The sequence below is a fragment of the Sus scrofa genome, chromosome 10 (assembly GCF_054392235.1).
Source record: "Sus scrofa isolate SSC_HxYL_T2T_F1_AM1 chromosome 10, Sscrofa_HxYL_maternal_Yorkshire_Landrace_v2.0, whole genome shotgun sequence".
Taxonomy (NCBI): domain Eukaryota; kingdom Metazoa; phylum Chordata; class Mammalia; order Artiodactyla; family Suidae; genus Sus; species Sus scrofa.
The window spans coordinates 73514958-73532738 of NC_139392.1; the positions used below are offsets into that span (position 1 = coordinate 73514958).

General features: G+C 42.9%; 1 protein-coding gene across 5 annotated transcripts in view; it reads left to right on the forward strand.

The window, feature by feature from the left end:
• Positions 1–17781, forward strand: part of DCLRE1C (DNA cross-link repair 1C) — a 46323-nt gene that overhangs the window by 7999 nt on the left and 20543 nt on the right. For 3 of the 5 annotated variants that reach the window (XR_014817070.1, XM_021063989.2, NM_001258445.1), the window contains 7 exon segments: positions 3882–3933; positions 6986–7070; positions 11981–12040; positions 15566–15621; positions 16164–16265; positions 17166–17238; positions 17384–17524. Coding sequence is in view for 4 of the 5 variants with exons in the window: in XM_021063989.2 (XP_020919648.1) it covers positions 3882–3933; positions 6986–7070; positions 11981–12040; positions 15566–15621; positions 16164–16265; positions 17166–17238; positions 17384–17524 (569 nt within the window). In the remaining variant the exon portion in view is untranslated. 5 annotated transcript variants of the gene reach the window in all.

A 17781-nucleotide genomic window follows, 5' to 3' on the forward strand; every position in this document is an offset into this window, starting at 1 on the left:
GATGGTTTGTTTTAAGAATGTAGAAATGGGAGTTCCCATCGTGGCACAGTGGTTAACGAATCCGACTAGGAACCATGAGGTTGTGGGTTCAATCCCTGGCCTTGCTCAGTGGGTTAAGGATCTGGCGTTGTCGTGAGCTGTGGTGTAGGTTGCAGATGCAGCTCGGATCCCATGTTGCTGTGGCTCTGGCGTAGGCCAGTGGCTACAGCTCCGATTGGACCCCTAGCCTGGGAATCTCCATATGCCGTGGAAGCAGCCCTAGAAGAGGCAAAAAGACAAAAAAAAAAAAAAAAAAAAAAAAAAGAATGTAGAAATGCAATGGACTTTTTGTGTTTATGTATCCTGCAACTTTACTGAATTCTTGTATTAGTTCTAACAGGTTTTGATGGAGTCTTTAGAGTTTTCTCTGTATGGTGTCATGTTGTGTTTGTAAATAGTGTCAGTTTTATTTCCTCCTTTCTACTTTGGATGCCTATTATTTCTTTTTCTTGCCTAATTGCTCTGGCTAGGACTTATAGTACTATGTTGAATAAAAGGGCAAGAGTGGGCAGTCTTGTCTTGTTCCTGATATTAGAGGAAGTCTTCATCTTTTGATCATTGATTATGATGTTTGCTGAGGGCTCACATATGCCCTTTATTATGTTGAGGTATGTTCCCTCTATACCTGATTTGTTGAGAGTTTTGTTTTTTTTTTTTTTTAATCATAAATGGATGTTGAGTTTTGTTCAATGCTTTTTATGCATTTCTTGAGATGATTATATCATTTTTTATTCTTCATTTTGTTTATGTGATATATCACATTGGCTGATTTGTGGATTTTGAACCATCTTTATGTCTCCAGAATAATAAATCCCACTTGATCATGATGTATGATCTTTTTAATGTATTGTTGAATTCTGTTTGCTGGTATTTAGTTGAAGAGTTTTGCATCTATGTTCATCAGGGATATTGACCTGTAGTTTTATTTATTCTTTTTTATGGTGTCCTTGTCTGGTTTTGGTACCAGGGTATTGCTAGCCTCATAAAATGAGTTTTTTGAATGTTTGTAGAATTCACTAGCAAAGCCATCTGGTCCAAGACTGTTTGTTGGGGTTTTTTAATTACTGATAGTAGAAAGGATATTCAATATCCTTACTAGTTATCAGTCTGTTCAGGTATTCTGTTTCATCATGGTTCAATCATGGTAGGTTGTATGTTTCTAAGAACTTACCCATTTCTTCTAGGTTGTCCAGTTTGTCGATTTATAAATGTTCACAGAAGTTTCTTACCTTTCTTTTCTGTTGTAATGGTTGTAATAAATCTTCTTCAATTTCTGATTTTATTTATTTGAGTCCTATCTCTCTCTCTATTTTTATTTTTTTGGTGAGTCTAGCAAAGGCTTGTCAATTTTGCTTACCTTTTCAAAGAATAAGTTCTTAGTTTCATTGATTTTCTCTGTTATCTTTTTAGGTTCTAGTTCACTTATTTCTTCCCTAATCTTAGTTATTTTCTTCCTTCTACTAATTTTGGGCTTTGTATGTTCTTCTTTTTCTAGTTTCTTTCTTTCTTTCTTTTTCTTTTTAGAGCTGCACCTGCGAAAGTTGCTGGGCTAGGGGTTGAATTGGAGCTGCAGCTGTTGGCCTGCGACACAGCCACAGCAACACCAGATTTGAGCTGCATCTGTGACCTACACCACTGGATCCCGCTGAGCAAGGCCAGGGGTCGAACCCACCTCCTCACGGACACTATTGTCGGGTTCTTAACCTGCTGTGCCACAACAGGAATTCCTTTATCTCAGTTACTGAAGTGTAAAGTTAGGTTGATTATTTGAGATTTTTCTTATTTCTTGAGGTAAGCACTGAACCCTTGAATTTCCCCTTTAGAACTGATCTTGCTGCATCCTGAAAATTTTGGTATGTTTTTCTTTTGTCTCAAGGTATTCTTAAATTTCTTTTTGATTTTTTCTTTGACCCATTGGTTGTTTAATAGCCTGTAACTTAATTTTCACATTTGTGAATTTTCTAGTTTTCTTCCTGTAATTAATTTTTAGCTTCATACCATTGCAATTGGAAAAGATGCTTTATATGATTTCAGTCTTCTTAAATGCGTTAAACCTTGCTTTGTGGCTTAATATGTGGTCTATCTTGGAAATTGTTCTATGTGCACTTGAGAAGAATATGTATTCTGTTGCCATTGCATGGAATGTTCTGCATATATTTGTGAAGTTCATCTGGTCTAATATGTCATTTAAGTCCAATATTTCCATACTGATATTCTATCTGAAATGTTCTATCCATGATGTAAGTAGAATATTAAAGTCCCCTGCTTTTGCTATCTGTTTCTCCTTTTAAGTCTGTTAATATTTGCTTTATATATTTAGATGTTTCTGTGTTGGGTGTATAAATATTTACAAATGTTGTATCTTCTTATTGGATAGATCCCTTCATCATTGTATAATATGGTAAGGTCTCTCTCTCTCTCTCTTTTTTTTTTTTTTCTTTTTAGGGCTGTACCTGCAGCATGTGGAGGTTCCTAGGCTAGGGGTCAGTGTGGAATTGTAGCTGCCAGCCTATACCACAGCCACAGCAATGCGGAATCCAAGCTGCATTTGTGACCTATACCATAGTTCACAGGAGTGCTGGATCCTTAACCCTCTGAACGAGGCCAGGGATCGAACCTGTGTCCTCATGGATGCTATTCAGATTTGTTTCCGCTGAGCCATGATGGGAACCCCATGGTAATGTCTCTTATTACTGTCTTTGTTGTTGTTTTTACTTTTTTATGGGCTGCACACGTGGCATATGAAAGTTCCTAGGCTAGCAATTGAAAGTGAGCTGAGGCTGAGGCCTATGCCACAGCCATGGCAACACTGGATCCAAGCTGCATCTGTGACCTACTCTGCAGCTTGTGGCAATGCCGGATCCTTAACCTACTGAGTGAGGCCAGGGATCAAACCTGCATCCTCACAGAGACTGTTGGGTCCTTAACCTGCTGAGCCACAGTGGGAACTCCCAGTCTTTGTTTTAAAGTCTATTTTGTCTAAGTATAGCTACTCTAGCTTTTTTTTTTGGTTTCCATTTAGAATTAGGGTAATTAGAAGTTCCCATTGTGGCTCAGCAGATTACAAACACAACTAGGATCCTTGAGGATGTGGGTTTGATCCTTGCCCTCCCTCAGTGGACCTGGCATTTTCGTGAGCTATGGTGTAGGTCACAGATGTGACTTGGATCCTGTGTTGCTGTGGCTGTGGCTGTCTGGTTTGCTTTAAATGTCACCTTTCTCTTTAAGTTGCCTTTCTGTGTTTGTTAATTTGGAAAGCTGTGGAGCAAGCCTCTGTGGGTGGTAATAACCCACCTTTCAACCCAGCAGTTATAGTAGGTTGAGAAGTAATGAAACTTTTTTTTTCCCCTGGCCTAAGCTTGAATGGTTTCCTCAAGGATTCCATGGAAGCAAACTTGAATATCTAGGTGGACTAACTTAAGTGATTGGAATTGAATGGGTCACTGAGAGCCTGGACCAAAGGGTAGTTGGATTGCAATGAAAGAAGAGAGTAAGGGAAAATGATGGAAGCATTTCCCAAGGAGACCCGGTCACCTACTCTTCTTTGGCTACTCTGAGTCATTTAGACTCTTCCCCCAGGGGTAGGACATCATTCTCCTTTTAAATGGCTTCTGATGGCTTGGAGATGGTCCATTTTTTAGTGGTTCTTATCCTGTTTTCAGTGGATGCCTCACTTGCAGAAGCAAAAGCCAGTAGCTCATGAATCAATTCTCTTCTAAAAGTGAAACTCTCATTTATTTTCTCTTAAAAGGAAGCCTAAAATGATCAGATAACTCAGCTTCCTTGGGGCAAGGAATACTCTGAAAAAATAATATATTTCTGATTTTTTTTTTTTTTGGCAGATCACATGAAAGGATTAAGAGCCTCTACCTTGAAAAGAAGGTTGGAGTGCAGGTAATACATGTTGCTACTTATTTGTGCGTGTGTTTTTGTCTTTTTAGGGCCACACCTACGGCGTATGGAAGTTCCCAGGCTAGGAGTCAAATCAGAATTGTAGCTGCTGGCCAATGCCACAGCCGTGCCTACCTGGGATCCGAGCCATGTCTGCGACCTACACCACAGCTCACCGCAATGCTGGGTCTTTAACCCACTGAGCGAGGCCAGGGATCAAACCCACATCCTCGTGGATACTAGTCGGGTTCGTTACTGCTGAGCCACCAGGAGAACTCCTATGTGTGCGTTTTTAAGTAAAATTTTACTTGAGCTGTAACTTCTACACAGAAATGTACAGACATCATAAGGGAACAGTCTGACAAACATTTGTAAGTGAACAGATCTGTGTAACTTCTGCCCAGCTCAAGACGTAGGACAGAACCAAAATCCTGGAACAGACCCCGTCCCTCCCCCAGTCAGTCTTCCCTGCCCACGGGCAACCTCTTTTCTGACGTCTGTTGTCATGTTTAACTTGGGCTGTTTTTGAACGCTATTTAAATTGTTTCATACTGAATAGACTCTCCTACTTTTTTTCTTTTACTTAGCAGTATATGTGAATGATTCATCTGTGCTATTGGGCACAGCAATGGTCTGTCCATTCTGTCCATTTTCTTTCTTTCTTTCTTTTTCCTTTTCTTTTCTTTTCAGGGCCACTTCCATGGCATATGGAAGTTCCCAGGCTAGGGGTCGAATCGGGGCCGCAGCTGCCAGCCTATGCCACAGCCACAGCACTGTGGGATCTCAGCCATGTCCAAGACCTACACCACAGCTCACAGCAATGCCGGATCCTCAACCCACTGAGGGAGGCCCGGGATTGAACCTCCATCCTCATGGATTCTAGTCAGGTTCATAAGCTGGTGAGCCACAGTGGGAACTCCCACGTTTGTTTCTGAAAGGGTGTGTATGTGTGTAAAGGGTTGTTTCCTTATAAAGAATTAAATAGCGTTGTTGGTTCTCTTCTTAAAGCTGAGCCTTCGCATTCTTTTCCTTCAGCCATTGCTTAGATTCAAAATTATCAAGATATATCCAGTTGCCTCTTGAACCATGTGAGGGTTCGGGGTGCTGACTTTCGTCGTGGTTGAAAATTGATGTGTAACATTACAGTCGGCCCTCCCTATCCCCGGGTCTGCATCCATGGATTCAACCAACCGTGGACTGTGTCGTGCCATAGCACTCATTTAGTGAAAACAATTTCTCACATAAGTGGATTGTTGCTGTCGAATCCTGTGTTGTTCAGGGATCAGCTGGGTGTGGAAAGGAGTGTCTTGGCGTTTTGACTCTTTCACCTTTGACTTAGCAGCAGGCTTCTTTGCTAAGTGATATCAGCAGTCTGTGTTTATGATAATGGTAACAAATACACACATGCACACACACACACACACACACACACACACACACACTAGATGTTGATGATATGGTAATGAGTAAAACAAAAATCCCTCTCTTCTTGGAGCTGACAGTCTCTTTAGAGCCTCTTTTGGAAAGACACTACTATTGCTTCTATTTTACAGATGAGGAAACTCAGGAACCAGAGAGGTTAAATTAGTTGCCCAAGGTCACACAGCTAGTGGCAGGACCAGGATTCCCACCAGGTCTGTCTGATTTTAGAGCCTATGTATTAGTTGTCCATTGCTGCGTAACAAATTATCCCCTGAAGTGACTTAAAAACAACACTCGTCATGTATTGTTATCTGTTGCTGTGCCTCAGGGATTCTGACAGGGCACAGTGGGAGCGGCTGGTTTCTGCCTGACTGGGTATCATTTGGGGGCGACCTTACCTAAAGGCTCGTTCATTCAATGTCTGATGCCTGGACTGGGGACACTTAAGTAGTTGGGACATTTTGGGTATCTCTGTCTCTAAACAAATCTTTGCAGCATGGTGGTTTCAGGATAGCTAGCGTCCAAAGTCCTGCAGTGCTATGTCCGTCCCAGTCTGTTGACCAAGGCAGTTACAAGGGTCTGTCCAGGTTCAAGGGAGGTGAATGGAGACGCCTCCCGTCAAGGGAAAATGTCCATTCCCATGTGGTTGGAGTGCACGTCAGCGTGGCCAGCTTTGGAAAGTATAATCTGCCGTAGATTGTACCCCTAACCTTTCAGCTCTAGGGGTGAATTTTTCAAGCTTGTCATGAAATTGATTTCTGCCCAAAAGACACAGACAGAAGCGACTTGCACGAAGTAAATCTCAAGCAGACTTTGGCTCCCCCTTCCTGTTTAGCAGAGGTAGTTTATCATTTGGTGGTGTCTTTCCAGGCATAGCTGATCCTGTAACAACCATGTCTTTAAGATGAAAATAAACAATGAGGTCCTGCTGTACAGCACAGGGAACTATATTCAGTCTCCTGGGATAGACCACGATGGAAAAGAATATTTTTAAAAAGTGTGTGTGTATGTATGACCGAGTCACTTTGCTGTCCAGCAGAATTGGCATAACAGTGTAAACCAACTATGCTTTAATACTAATAATAACAAAAGATGAGAATGGTGAAGACCAAGCTTTGAGGAGGTCAGAGAACATAATATTCATTCTCATCTGCTTCTTCCCCTTCACTTTATTTTATTTTTTTAATTTATTTTTTTAGGGCCACACCTGAGGCATTTAGAAATTCCCAGGCTAGGGGTCGAATCAGAGCCTCAGCTGCCGGCCCACAGCACAGCCACAGCAACGCCAGATCTGAGCCGCATCTGTGACCTGCACCACAGGTCACGGCAATGCCGAATCCCTAACCCACTGAGCGAGGCCAGGGTTTGAACCTGCATCCTCATGGATCCTAGTCGGGCGCGTTACTGCTGAGCCACGATGGGAACTCCCCTTCCCTTTACAGTGATGGGGCGGAGGTGGTCATTGGAGGTTAGGCCTATTGGGAACCATTCTAACACTTTTGGTGCCAGCTCCGTTTCTGAATTATTCAGGGTATCTGATACATGTTGAAACAGGAGATTTCCTAGTCACCCAGATGACTCATTTTGGATGGTACTAAAATGACTTTTTTTTTTTTTTAATCTCTCTTTTCAGCTTGAAGGTCTCCTTATACTGTTCACCTGTTACTAGAGAATTGTTATTAACCAACCCGAGGTACAGATTTTGGGAGAAACGAATTGTAAGTTTTATTTTTTTCGAATGCCACTAATTCTTTTTTTCAAGTGGGAACTACTTTTCGAGGGAGATGGAACAAATGTATAAATATATTTATCTGCAGTATTTATGGTGTCGCTATTCACTCTTTTGTCATTCCTTAATTGTGGAAGAGCTTGGCTTTTTATTGTTGTCACTTTGTCTTTCTTGTCCTTGAACACGTTGACCTAGATTCTTAGTTTTGTCTCGTCTCAAAGACCCTCTTGCCCAGCTGCATTTTAATAGTTTAAAGCATAAAATGTTCAGTGACATAATCGATAGATCCTTTTATTTAGACCATGGGTTAGGTGAGGAAAAATGAAGAGGACTTAGGAGTTATAATAAGAAAGGAATAATAAGCTGAATAAAAACAGGATGGATAATTTGAATCTGACAGAATAAAGTGGATCTCTGCAGTGGGAGGCGGATAGTAGAGGAGAGAAGACCATATGGCAGGTAGAAAATGTGAAGATGGCAGAAAAATTTCTGTTGCAACAGTAGTTGCTATCCACATGAATGGATTTCATTCAATTTGTGATCCAAAGACGAAGTCGTAGTTTAGGTTTAAAAAAAAAAAACAACCCAGCCTGGAGTTCCCGTCGTGGCTCAGTGGTTAACAAATCCGACTAGGAACCGTGAGGTTGCGGGTTCGACCCCTGGCCTTGCTCAGTGGGTTAAGGATCCGGCGTTGCCGTGAACTGTGGTGTAGGTTGCAGATGCGGCTTGGACCTGGCATGGATGTGGCTGTGGTGTAGGCTGGTGGCTACAGCTCCAATTTGACCCCTAGCCTGGGAACCTCCATATGCCGCGGGAGTGGCCCTAGAAAAAGGCAAAAAGACAAAAGCAAACAAACAAAAAACCTAGCCTTAGTCTATAAGAGACGTAGATGACATTAAAGGAAAAACACAGGTCGAAATTGGGGGAAAAAAAAAAGAGAAAAGATATACTGAACAATTAGAAGCTAAAAATGCCAAAGTGGCAACTTTTATATCATGTAAAGAGCTGAAGGAAAAAAAGAAAATCTAAATTTTCAAGAGGGTAAAAGAAGATCAAGAAGATGTGAACACACACACACGTACTCACAACTGACAAAATAACCTCAAACTGGACTCTGTCGTAGTTGGTCATCTAGTGCTTGATGGGAGAAAGAGAACCGTCATTCGTAGGTAGAATTCTGCTTCATTATGTGGCTTAAACTGCCAGTAATTGGGGCAGCTGGCAGAGAAGTCTGAACAAGCATCTCAAAGAGTCTTTTTGATGTCTGACTGCCAATAACTTACAGCTCCCACCTCCAGCTTCCCTTTCTGCCCCACATCTGGGCAAACTGATTAAAAAAAAAAAAAAAAAAAAAAAAAAGCCTGTCCTTTCCTGGGTGCCTACATGGAGTTCAAACATGAAAGCTCAGGGCCACCTGTAACCACAGTGAAAACCAGGGCCCCTTGTTCCTATTTTCTCAAGCTACCTGGGCCACTTCCTCCCAGCCTGGGTACCAGCCTCCGCTCCCCAGAACGTCCCAGGATATGGGTAGTGCAGTGTTTTCATACCCTCTTGGGTCATGTTTGGTGGAATTTTCAGTCTCAGCTTCTGATCTGTCCCTTAGGTGGGACCCGACAGAGGCCATCCCTATGGAGAGGGACCCAACAGCAAGGCTGCTAAGTAACCTTGGCCTTGGTGTTAGGCCTGCAGTTGCTGTGGGTCATTCCGGCCAGCAGTCAGGAAGGGAAGCTGAGGAAGAAGGGGAGAAGAGCAGGGATAGGCTGGAATCCACGGGGACAAGTGGGGACCCATGCCTGCCTCTCACTCCTCCCAACCTTGGTAATGCTAACGCTGCTGTTCCCTTGGCCACTGAGTCACACATACGAGCCCTAGGGCTCCGAGAAGCTGAGCGGGAATATCCCGCAGAAGATGGAGCTGCGCTGTCCTGCCCGTGTCAGTGAACTGAGCCTGCAGATCAGCAACACAGGAGTTGTTGTCATTCCTGGTGCCTTGCAGAGCATTGAAAAATGCTGCTGGCTGACGTCTGCCATCCGAGTCTTACCCAGGTGTTTCTTGGGGCTACTGCTGACCCAGACGTATACACAGCAGGAGCTTACAGGATAGTCCAGGCTCCGCTGAGTTGATGTAATTCAAGGCCACCTCGCAATCTAAGGGGGAAGGGGGCAGCTTGATAGAAGCAGGTGGAGAGCTTACCAGACACTCTCAGAAACTGAACACGAGGGACGTGGGAAGTAAGTAAATAGCCAGAAGGCTTAAATGACGTAATGAATGCATGTGAACTGATTGAAACACAGAGCTTTAAACCCAGCGAAGGAAGGAAGATCTTTGGGTGCACGTGGAACATTGACCAAAATCAGCAAGTGCTTTGTCACTGACGCCTTTCAAGAAATCCTAGTGATTTGTTCTTTGACCGTAATGCAGTGATATTGGAAATCAGAAATAAAAGGAGAGTTAAATTCATGAATGGGAACCTTTAGTTCCCATTCATGTGGGAACTAAAGGTTCACCACAAACAACTCTCAGGTTAAAGAGGAAGTTGTAAAGAAAAATATACAATACTTAGGACTGAGGAACAATAAAAAGAGGACATTCAAAATGTGTGGAGCACAGCTCAATTAATACTTAAAAGGATGGAGTTCCCATCGTGGCACAGTGGAAATGAATCCAACTAGGGACCATGAGGTTGCGTGTTCGATCCCCGGCCTAGCTCTGTGGGTTGGTGATCCGGCATTGCTGTGAGCTGTGGTGTAGGTTGCAGATGCAGCTCGGATCTGGCATTGCTGTGGCTGTGGCGTAGGCCGGCAACAACAACTCTGATTAGAACCCTAGCCTGGGAACCTCCATATGCTGCAGGTGCAGCCCTAAAAAGACAAAACACCAAAAAAAAAAAAAAAAATTAAAGGGAAATTGACAGCATTAAATGCATTTCTTAAAAAGCAAAGACGAATTAAATGGAAGAATTCTTTGACTTATTAACAAGGAAAAGAAGCAACAAAGCAAATCTAAGGACATGTAAAAGAAGGAAATAATAAAGAGAAAATGACAGATTAGTGATATAGAGACTAACTATCACAGAAAATTAACAAAAGTAAAAACTGGCCTTTAGAGAAATAGAGATAATTTTCTGCCAAGATTGGTGAAAAAAGATGTATATAAAAATACAGAATGATAGGTGTTCCCATTGTGGCACAGCGGAAACGAAGCCAACTAGGAACCATGGGGTTGTGGGTTTGATCCCTGGCCTTGCTCAGTGGGTTAAGGATCTGGCATTGCCATGAGCTGTGGTATAGGTCACAGATGCAGCTCGGATCCTGTGTTGCTGTGGTGTAGGCTGCCAGCTGTAGCTCCGATTTGACCCCTAGCCTGGGAACCTCCATATACTGCAGGTATGGCCCTCAAAAGCAAAACAAACAAACAAACCCAAAACAGAATGATAAAAAGGAAAATAACTATTAATAAGAGCAATGCACAATGCCTTATTTTCAAAATTAATGTGGTAGTGTATTTGATAATTTAGACACAGTGGATAAATACCTGGGAAAGTAGGAAAATACCAAATTAAGGCAAGAAAAGTAGGAAACTTGAATAAAGAAATAGCCATCAGGCATTCCCATTATGACTCAGTGGGTTTAAGAACCCAATATAGTCCCTGTGAGGCCTTGTTTAGTGGGTTAAGAATCTGGCATGGCTGTACACTAGCATAGGTTGTAGATGCAGCTCGGATCCAGCATTGCTGTGGCTGTGGCTGTGGCCTGCAGCTGCAGCTCTGATTTGACCCCTATCCTGGGAACTTCTATATGCCACAGGTGGAGCTGCAAAAATGAAAAAAAAATTTTTTTTAATTTAAAAATTTTAAAACAGTTTTGAAAGATCTCTTCTTCAAAAAAGCCCCAGGTCCAGATGGTTTTATGGGCACTTTGGCCACATGTTCAGAGAACAAGTAATTCTTGTTTTAGGAGAGAATAAAAAGATAAGCCAGTCAACCTCACTGGCAAACCGGATAATGGTAGCACATGGGGAAGAAAGTCCATTTCATTCATGAGCATGTGTGAACATCCAAATTAGGGTAATAGCTAACTGAACCTAACAGTGTTAAAAAAAAGTGCATCACAAATAGAGTGTTTATTCTAGAAATGCATGAACATTTTTATACCTGAACCACAGTCACTGTGAGTTTTATGGTATCAGTGGACTAAAGAGATGAACAATTATGTTCATTCATCAGCTACTTACTGAATGCCTCTTTGTGCTGGTGACTGTTCCAGTAAATTGTCCAAGGACCCTTGGACCGTTCTGCAGCAGCTTGAATCTGTAAATTTGGCCAGTGTGTCAGGACTGATGGCAGACTGTTCTGCTGCAGAAAACCTAAACACATAGAACACCTGACTACCTGTCGTACAAAGACTAAGGTCAAAAGGAAAATGGGATGGGAGCAGGAGGGATGGGGAGGTGAAGGGAGGGAGATTGAATTCATAGAACTGCTGTGTCAAAGGATGTATAAGTATATATAATGTATTGCCACCTCCAGAAAGGTATTTTATTTATTTATTTATTTATTTATTTTGTTTGTTTGTTTGTTTGTTTGGAGCAGAGAAAGGTTTATTGCAGGGCCCAGCAATGAAAACGGGTGGCTTATGCTCAAAAACTTTGAACACCCTGACGGTACCTGGGAAAAGTTTTTATAGGTAGAATTTGGAGTGAGGGCTGCAGAGGGTGTGCCCAGAAAGGTATTTTTTTAGCTTTATTATTTTTTCAAGCTGTTAAGCCATTACTGTCGTGAAGTCAGAAATGGTTCCACGGAGTCTATAACTTCTCTTGGTCCCCTTTCTGTGTTTGAGATGGCAAAGGCACATAAAGTCATGGAAAAACTGAAAATGTATACTTCTCTTCTTTTAATAGGTGTCAATTGAAGTTGAAACTCCTACCCAGATATCTTTAATTGATGAAGCATCAGGCGAGGTAACTAAGTACTAAATACTGTGTTTTTAAAAAAATCATTACTTAGCATTAAATGATTGTGTACCTTTCTCCTTGCTTGTGAATGCTCATTTAACCATAAATAAAATTTATAGTAAATGAGTGGGTTTGTAGGGAAAAAAAAAACCATCTGTGATATATTTTCTATGTCCGAAGGATTAGTCTATGTCAGAGCTGCTTCTTTTTAGTATTACGTGCTAATTATAGGCGCTCCGTAATCATGATATTACTAAAGAATTCTAATTCTAATTCTAATTCTAATTATAATTCTACTAAAGAATGTGATTGTCACATTTATTAAGTTTATTATAATGTTCAAGATGTAAAATGGTGCTCAGTGTTTTTGCAGCGTATTTAGGTATATTTTGATTTATTTCCCCCCCCCGAATCATTTTTTTATTCAAGAAGACATTATCCAGGTGGATCCATTTTATTTTTTGTCCTTAAATTTAGAAGCAGGTCCTTTTGTGTGGCAGTTATCTTTTTTAATAGTAAATAGGACTAAGGACCTACCTTTTATGTATTTATATATTTATAGCTCAAATCATAGGTAGGGCTAGAAAGTGTTTTCCTCTTTTATGGCAAATCTAGTTAAAATTTATTCTGTAGTCTGATTAGAACCTGCTTAATTGACACGTTTAATCTGGAGGGTGTCCTTGGTGATGTGACTATAATGGGACAGGGGTCACTTTTTTTTTTTTTTTGTCTTTTTGCTATTTCTTGGGCTGCTCCTGCGGCATATGGAGGTTCCCAAGCTAGGGATCTAATCGGAGCTGTAGCTGCTGGCTTACGCCAGAGCCACAGCAACCCAGGATCCGAGCCACGTCTGCAACCTACACCACAGCTCATGGCAACGCCGGATCCTTAACCCACTGAGCAAGGCCAGGGATCGAACCCGCACCTTCATGGTTCCTAGTCGGATTCGTTAACCACTGCGCCACGACGGGAACTCCAGGGGGGTCACTTTTTACATTTCCTCCCTGGAGATTAGGCATTGAAGTCCTTTTTTTTTTTTTTTTTTTTTTTTTTTTCTGTTTTTCTTTTGCTTTTTTTTCTTTTCTTTCTTGTCTTTTTTCTTTATCTTTCCTTTCTTTTTTTTCAGTTTTTTATTTTGACTGCCTCACAGCACAGGGAGTTTCTGGGCCAGGGATTAGATCTGAGCTGCAGTTTCAACCTTTGCACCATGGCAGGGTCTCCTGAAGTCCTTCTAGAGCTACTGTCCCGAGGGAGGGGAGGCGGGATGCCCTGAACCTTGCTAAGTGCCATCCTGAGCTCGGGTTGTGCACACGTTCGGGAGATGCTCTTGGTGACTGGCAGCCTGTGACATGTGCTGGTGAAAGGCTTTCTCAGAATTGGGCTCCAGACAGCAGGTGGCTCTTAAAGAGCAGGGTCCTGGTGCCCCACTCTCGTCCTTTCCTTTTCTTGTCCTGCACTGAGGCTTGCATGTGTGTGTCTCCAGCTCCAACCTGGGGGAGAGCCCATTTTATATTTATTTTTATTTTATTTTAATTTTTTTTTATGGCTAAGCGTGCAACATATGGAGATTGCCAGGCTAGTAATCAAATCTGAGCCATGACTGAGACCTATGCCAAAGTTGCCCCAATGCTGGATCCTTTAACCCAATGTACCAGCCTGGGGGTCAAACCCAGGCCTCCTTAGCGACCTGAGCCACTGCAGTTAGATTCTTAACCCGTTGCACCACAGCAGGAACTTTTTATTTTTATTTTATTTTTTTAATAAATTTTATTGGAGTATAGTTGACTTAGTTGTATTTCAGGTATTCAGCAAAGTACATCGGTTATACAAATACATACCTTTTTGGATTCTTTTCCCATATAGGTTATAGCAGAGTTTTGAGCATAGTTCCCTCTGCCACACTGTGGGTCCTTGTTACGCAACTCTTTTATACGTAGTAATGTGTATTTGTCAGTCCCAGCCCCCTAATTTATCCCTCCCACCCCACATGGTAACCCTAAATTTGGTTTCAAAAGGGAGAGTCTAGAGTTCCCATCGTGGCTCAGTGGTTAACGAATCCGACTGGGAACCATGAGGATGTGGGTTCGATCCCTGGCCTTGCTCAGTGGGTTAAGGATCTGGTGTTGTGGTGAGCTGTGGTGTAGGTTGCAGACATGGCTCAGATCCCGCATTGCTGTGGCTGTGGTGTAGGCCGGCAGCTCCAGCTCCGATTAGACCCCTAGCCTGGGAACCTCCATATGCTGCGGGAGCAGCCTTAGAAATGGAAAAAAAAAAAAAAAAAAAAAGGAGAGTCTGTCTAAAGGGGCCTTTGGAATAAACGATGTCAGACACACCTTATGACTAGAGAGCTGGAGTGTCCAGAGCTCTGCCCCACCATGTATCAGACCTTCAGAGGCTATGCGTGGTGCCCATGAGGATGTGCCTAGTGGGGCAGTACAGCATGCTGTGTGGTGACTTGGGACCAGGCTACATCAGAGTTTTAAAAAATGTTTTAAAATAACTTTATTGAGACATCATCCACGTACCATCCCACTCACCCCATTCAAGTTCACAGTTCAGGAGTTTCCATTGTGGTGCAGCGGAAACATACCCAACTAGTATCCATTAGGATGCTAGTTTGATCCCTGGCCTCACTCCGTGGGTCAGGGATCCGGCATTGCTCTGAGCTGTGGTGTAGTTCCCAGATGCACCTGGGGCCTGGTGTGCCTGTGGCTGTGGTGTAGGCCAGCAGGTGCAGCTCCGATTTGATCCCTAGCCTGGGAACTTCCATGTGCCGTGGGTGTGGCCCTAAAAAGTGAAAATAAAAATAAAAGAAATAGGCAGTTCAGTGGCTTTTTGTATATTCACAGAGTTGTATATCCACCATCACAAGCAATTTCAGAATATTTTCATCACCCAGAAGACCACTTGGTACCCATTAGCAGTCACCCTCTATTTCTCCCTCCCTCTGGCTTCTAGTAACTACTAGTCTAGTTTAAGGCTCTATGGTTTGCCCATTCTGGACATTTCATAAAAATGGACTCATATAACACGTGGTCTTTTGTGAGTGCTTTCAGTTTGCATAACTTATCCATGCTGTGGTGGTTGTCAGTACTTCATGTCTTTTTATGGCCGAATAACATCCCACTGTATGGCTAGACCACCTGTTGCGTATTCAGTCATCAGTTGATGGACATTCGGGCTGTTTCTACTCTTTGGCTGGCATGAAGGATGCTGCTCTGAATATTCATATATAGGTTTTTGTGTGTGGACCTGTTTTAGTTTCTCAAGTGCAAGAGTGAAATTGCACTCTTGCACTTGAGTTTCTCACAGCAAGAGTGAAATTGCTGTGTCATGTTGCAACTCTGCATGTAACCATTTGTTTTGTGGGTGAGGATTCCACTTGTTTCCAGAATCTGGAGAGTGGGGAAATGAGGAGAAAAGGCATACGTCCTTGGGACGTACTTGCATCTGTTCTGTTAAGGAGGGCTTTGTTTAACTGGGTCCTAATGATAAATTTCTATTATTTTTTTTTCTTTATTTTCTTTTTAGAAGGAAGAAATTGTTGTGACTCTCTTACCAGCTGGTCATTGCCCAGGATCAGTTATGTAAGGGGGTTCATCTCTTTCGCCCATTTATTCTGCGTAGAAACGTATTGTATTTGTAGAAATAAACATTGAGGGTCTAGAAAACAATATGTGTAGGGAGATTTGATTCTCTTGATGGCAGTTCGTTTAATCTTTGTTTCCAAATTGAATTTGGGGGACTGTGGTGCAGATCAAGTTTGAAACGTGGCTTTCTGACAATGCAAGACTTCAGTAGCCATTTCTCCACTGGCTTTGCATTTTCCTGTCGTGTGGATTTTTCTCTCCACAAACAGGAATGATTTCATTGTACAGTTGAGGGAGCTCACGTATTTTGGGGCCATCGCTTGCAAACTCAGTGGCATCTCCATCATGTTATTTTTTCCAACCTCCCGGGAAGAGGTGGCAGCTGAGTGTCTGGTGTGGTTAAGCAGTACGGAAATTCTGTTCATGCCATGTCAGGGTGGCTGTGTTTGGCAGGCAGCGTGGGCTGTGGCTTTAATATATATTTGCTTTACTGGGATTTTGTATGAGACCTAAGTCACTGAGATATATTTCGTTTTCAGGTTCTTATTTCAGGGCAACAATGGAACTGTCTTGTATACAGGAGACTTCCGATTGGCAAAAGGAGAAGCTGCCAGAATGGAGCTTCTGCACTCGGGGGGCAGGTACCGGGCTTTATATAATACTCGAATGTTAAGACTATGTTGTTGTAAAGATTTTACTGCTCTTCCCCCCTACACATGTATGAGGCTTTGTTGCTTTTATTTTTTATTTTTTTTGCTTTTTAGGGCCACACCCGCAGCATATTGAGGTTCTCAGGCTAGGGGTCGAATCAGAGCTGCAGCTGCCAACGAACACCACAGCCACAGCAACGCGGGATCCGAGCCCCACATGTGACCTACACCGCAGCTCACAGCAATGCCGGATCCTTAACCCATTGAGCGAGGCCAGGAATCGAACTCGTGTCCTCATGGTTCCTAGTCAGATTTGTTTCCAGCTGTACCACAACGGAAACTCCTGCCTTTGTTTCTATTAGAAGTCTAACTCAATTATAATATTTGCAACAGCAAAGCAAATTTTTCCTCTTGAAATGAGGGGATGATGACATTCTGTGTGTGAATTGGGGTAGTAGTTACATGAACTGATCGAAATTCACTGAACCAGGAGTTCCCTGGTGACTCAGTGGGTTAGGGACCTGGCATTGTCGCTGCTGCAGTTTGGGTCGCTGCTGTGGTGGGGGTTCAGTCCTTAGCCCAAGAATTTCCATATGCCCTGGGTGCAGCCAAAAAAGGTAAAAAAAAAAAAAAAAATCCCTCACCCATCTGTCTTATATATTATCCTATGGAAATCACTTCCTAACCATGTCGATACAGTAAAAAATTCCAGGGAGCTCTCTTGTGGCCCAGTGGATTAAGGATCTGGCTGTTGTCACTGCAGCGGCATGGGAGTGGCCAAAAAAGAAAACCCAAGTGGACTGAAACCTCCTGTAAAATAACTGAGAGTTTCGACTTCACGCGTGTTGTATTTCACGTGATTAACAGCTCTTGTGTTCTGTTTATCTTCAGTGTGAAAGACATCCAGAGTGTGTACTTAGACACCACTTTCTGCCATCCAAAGTATTACCAAATTCCCAGTCGGGTACGTCTCTCTGGACGGGTGGCTGTATTTCTCAGGGGGCGGGCCGCAGGCTAACAGGTCGGGTGGTAACGGGCCCCCTGGCCTTAATGTCTGGGGACGCTGGGAACGGACAAGGCCTCAACTGCCTCTTCAAACCCCTGCCCAGGAGGAGTGTCTGAGAGGGATCTTGGAGCTGGTCCGCAGCTGGATCACACGGAGCCCCTACCACGTGGTGTGGCTGAACTGCAAAGCGGCCTATGGGTACGAGTACCTGTTCACCAACCTCAGCGAGGAGTTCGGAGTCCAGGTACCTGAGGGCTCTTTCTCCCACCCCCACCCCCAAAGTCCCCTCTCACTGGAAACCCTATCAGATGGCCCAGCCTTCCTCACCTTGGTTTACTCACTTCCGCTTGGGAGGACTTGACAGGTGGAAAGAGCCCTTCGGTGAAAAGTCCCACAAAGGAAGTGTGTTTTGTTCAAAATACTGGGTCATGAAATAAACGTAGTGTTTGTCACGAGCATTGAAAATAAATGTGAACTAGGAAGTATCCGAGAGTATGGCTT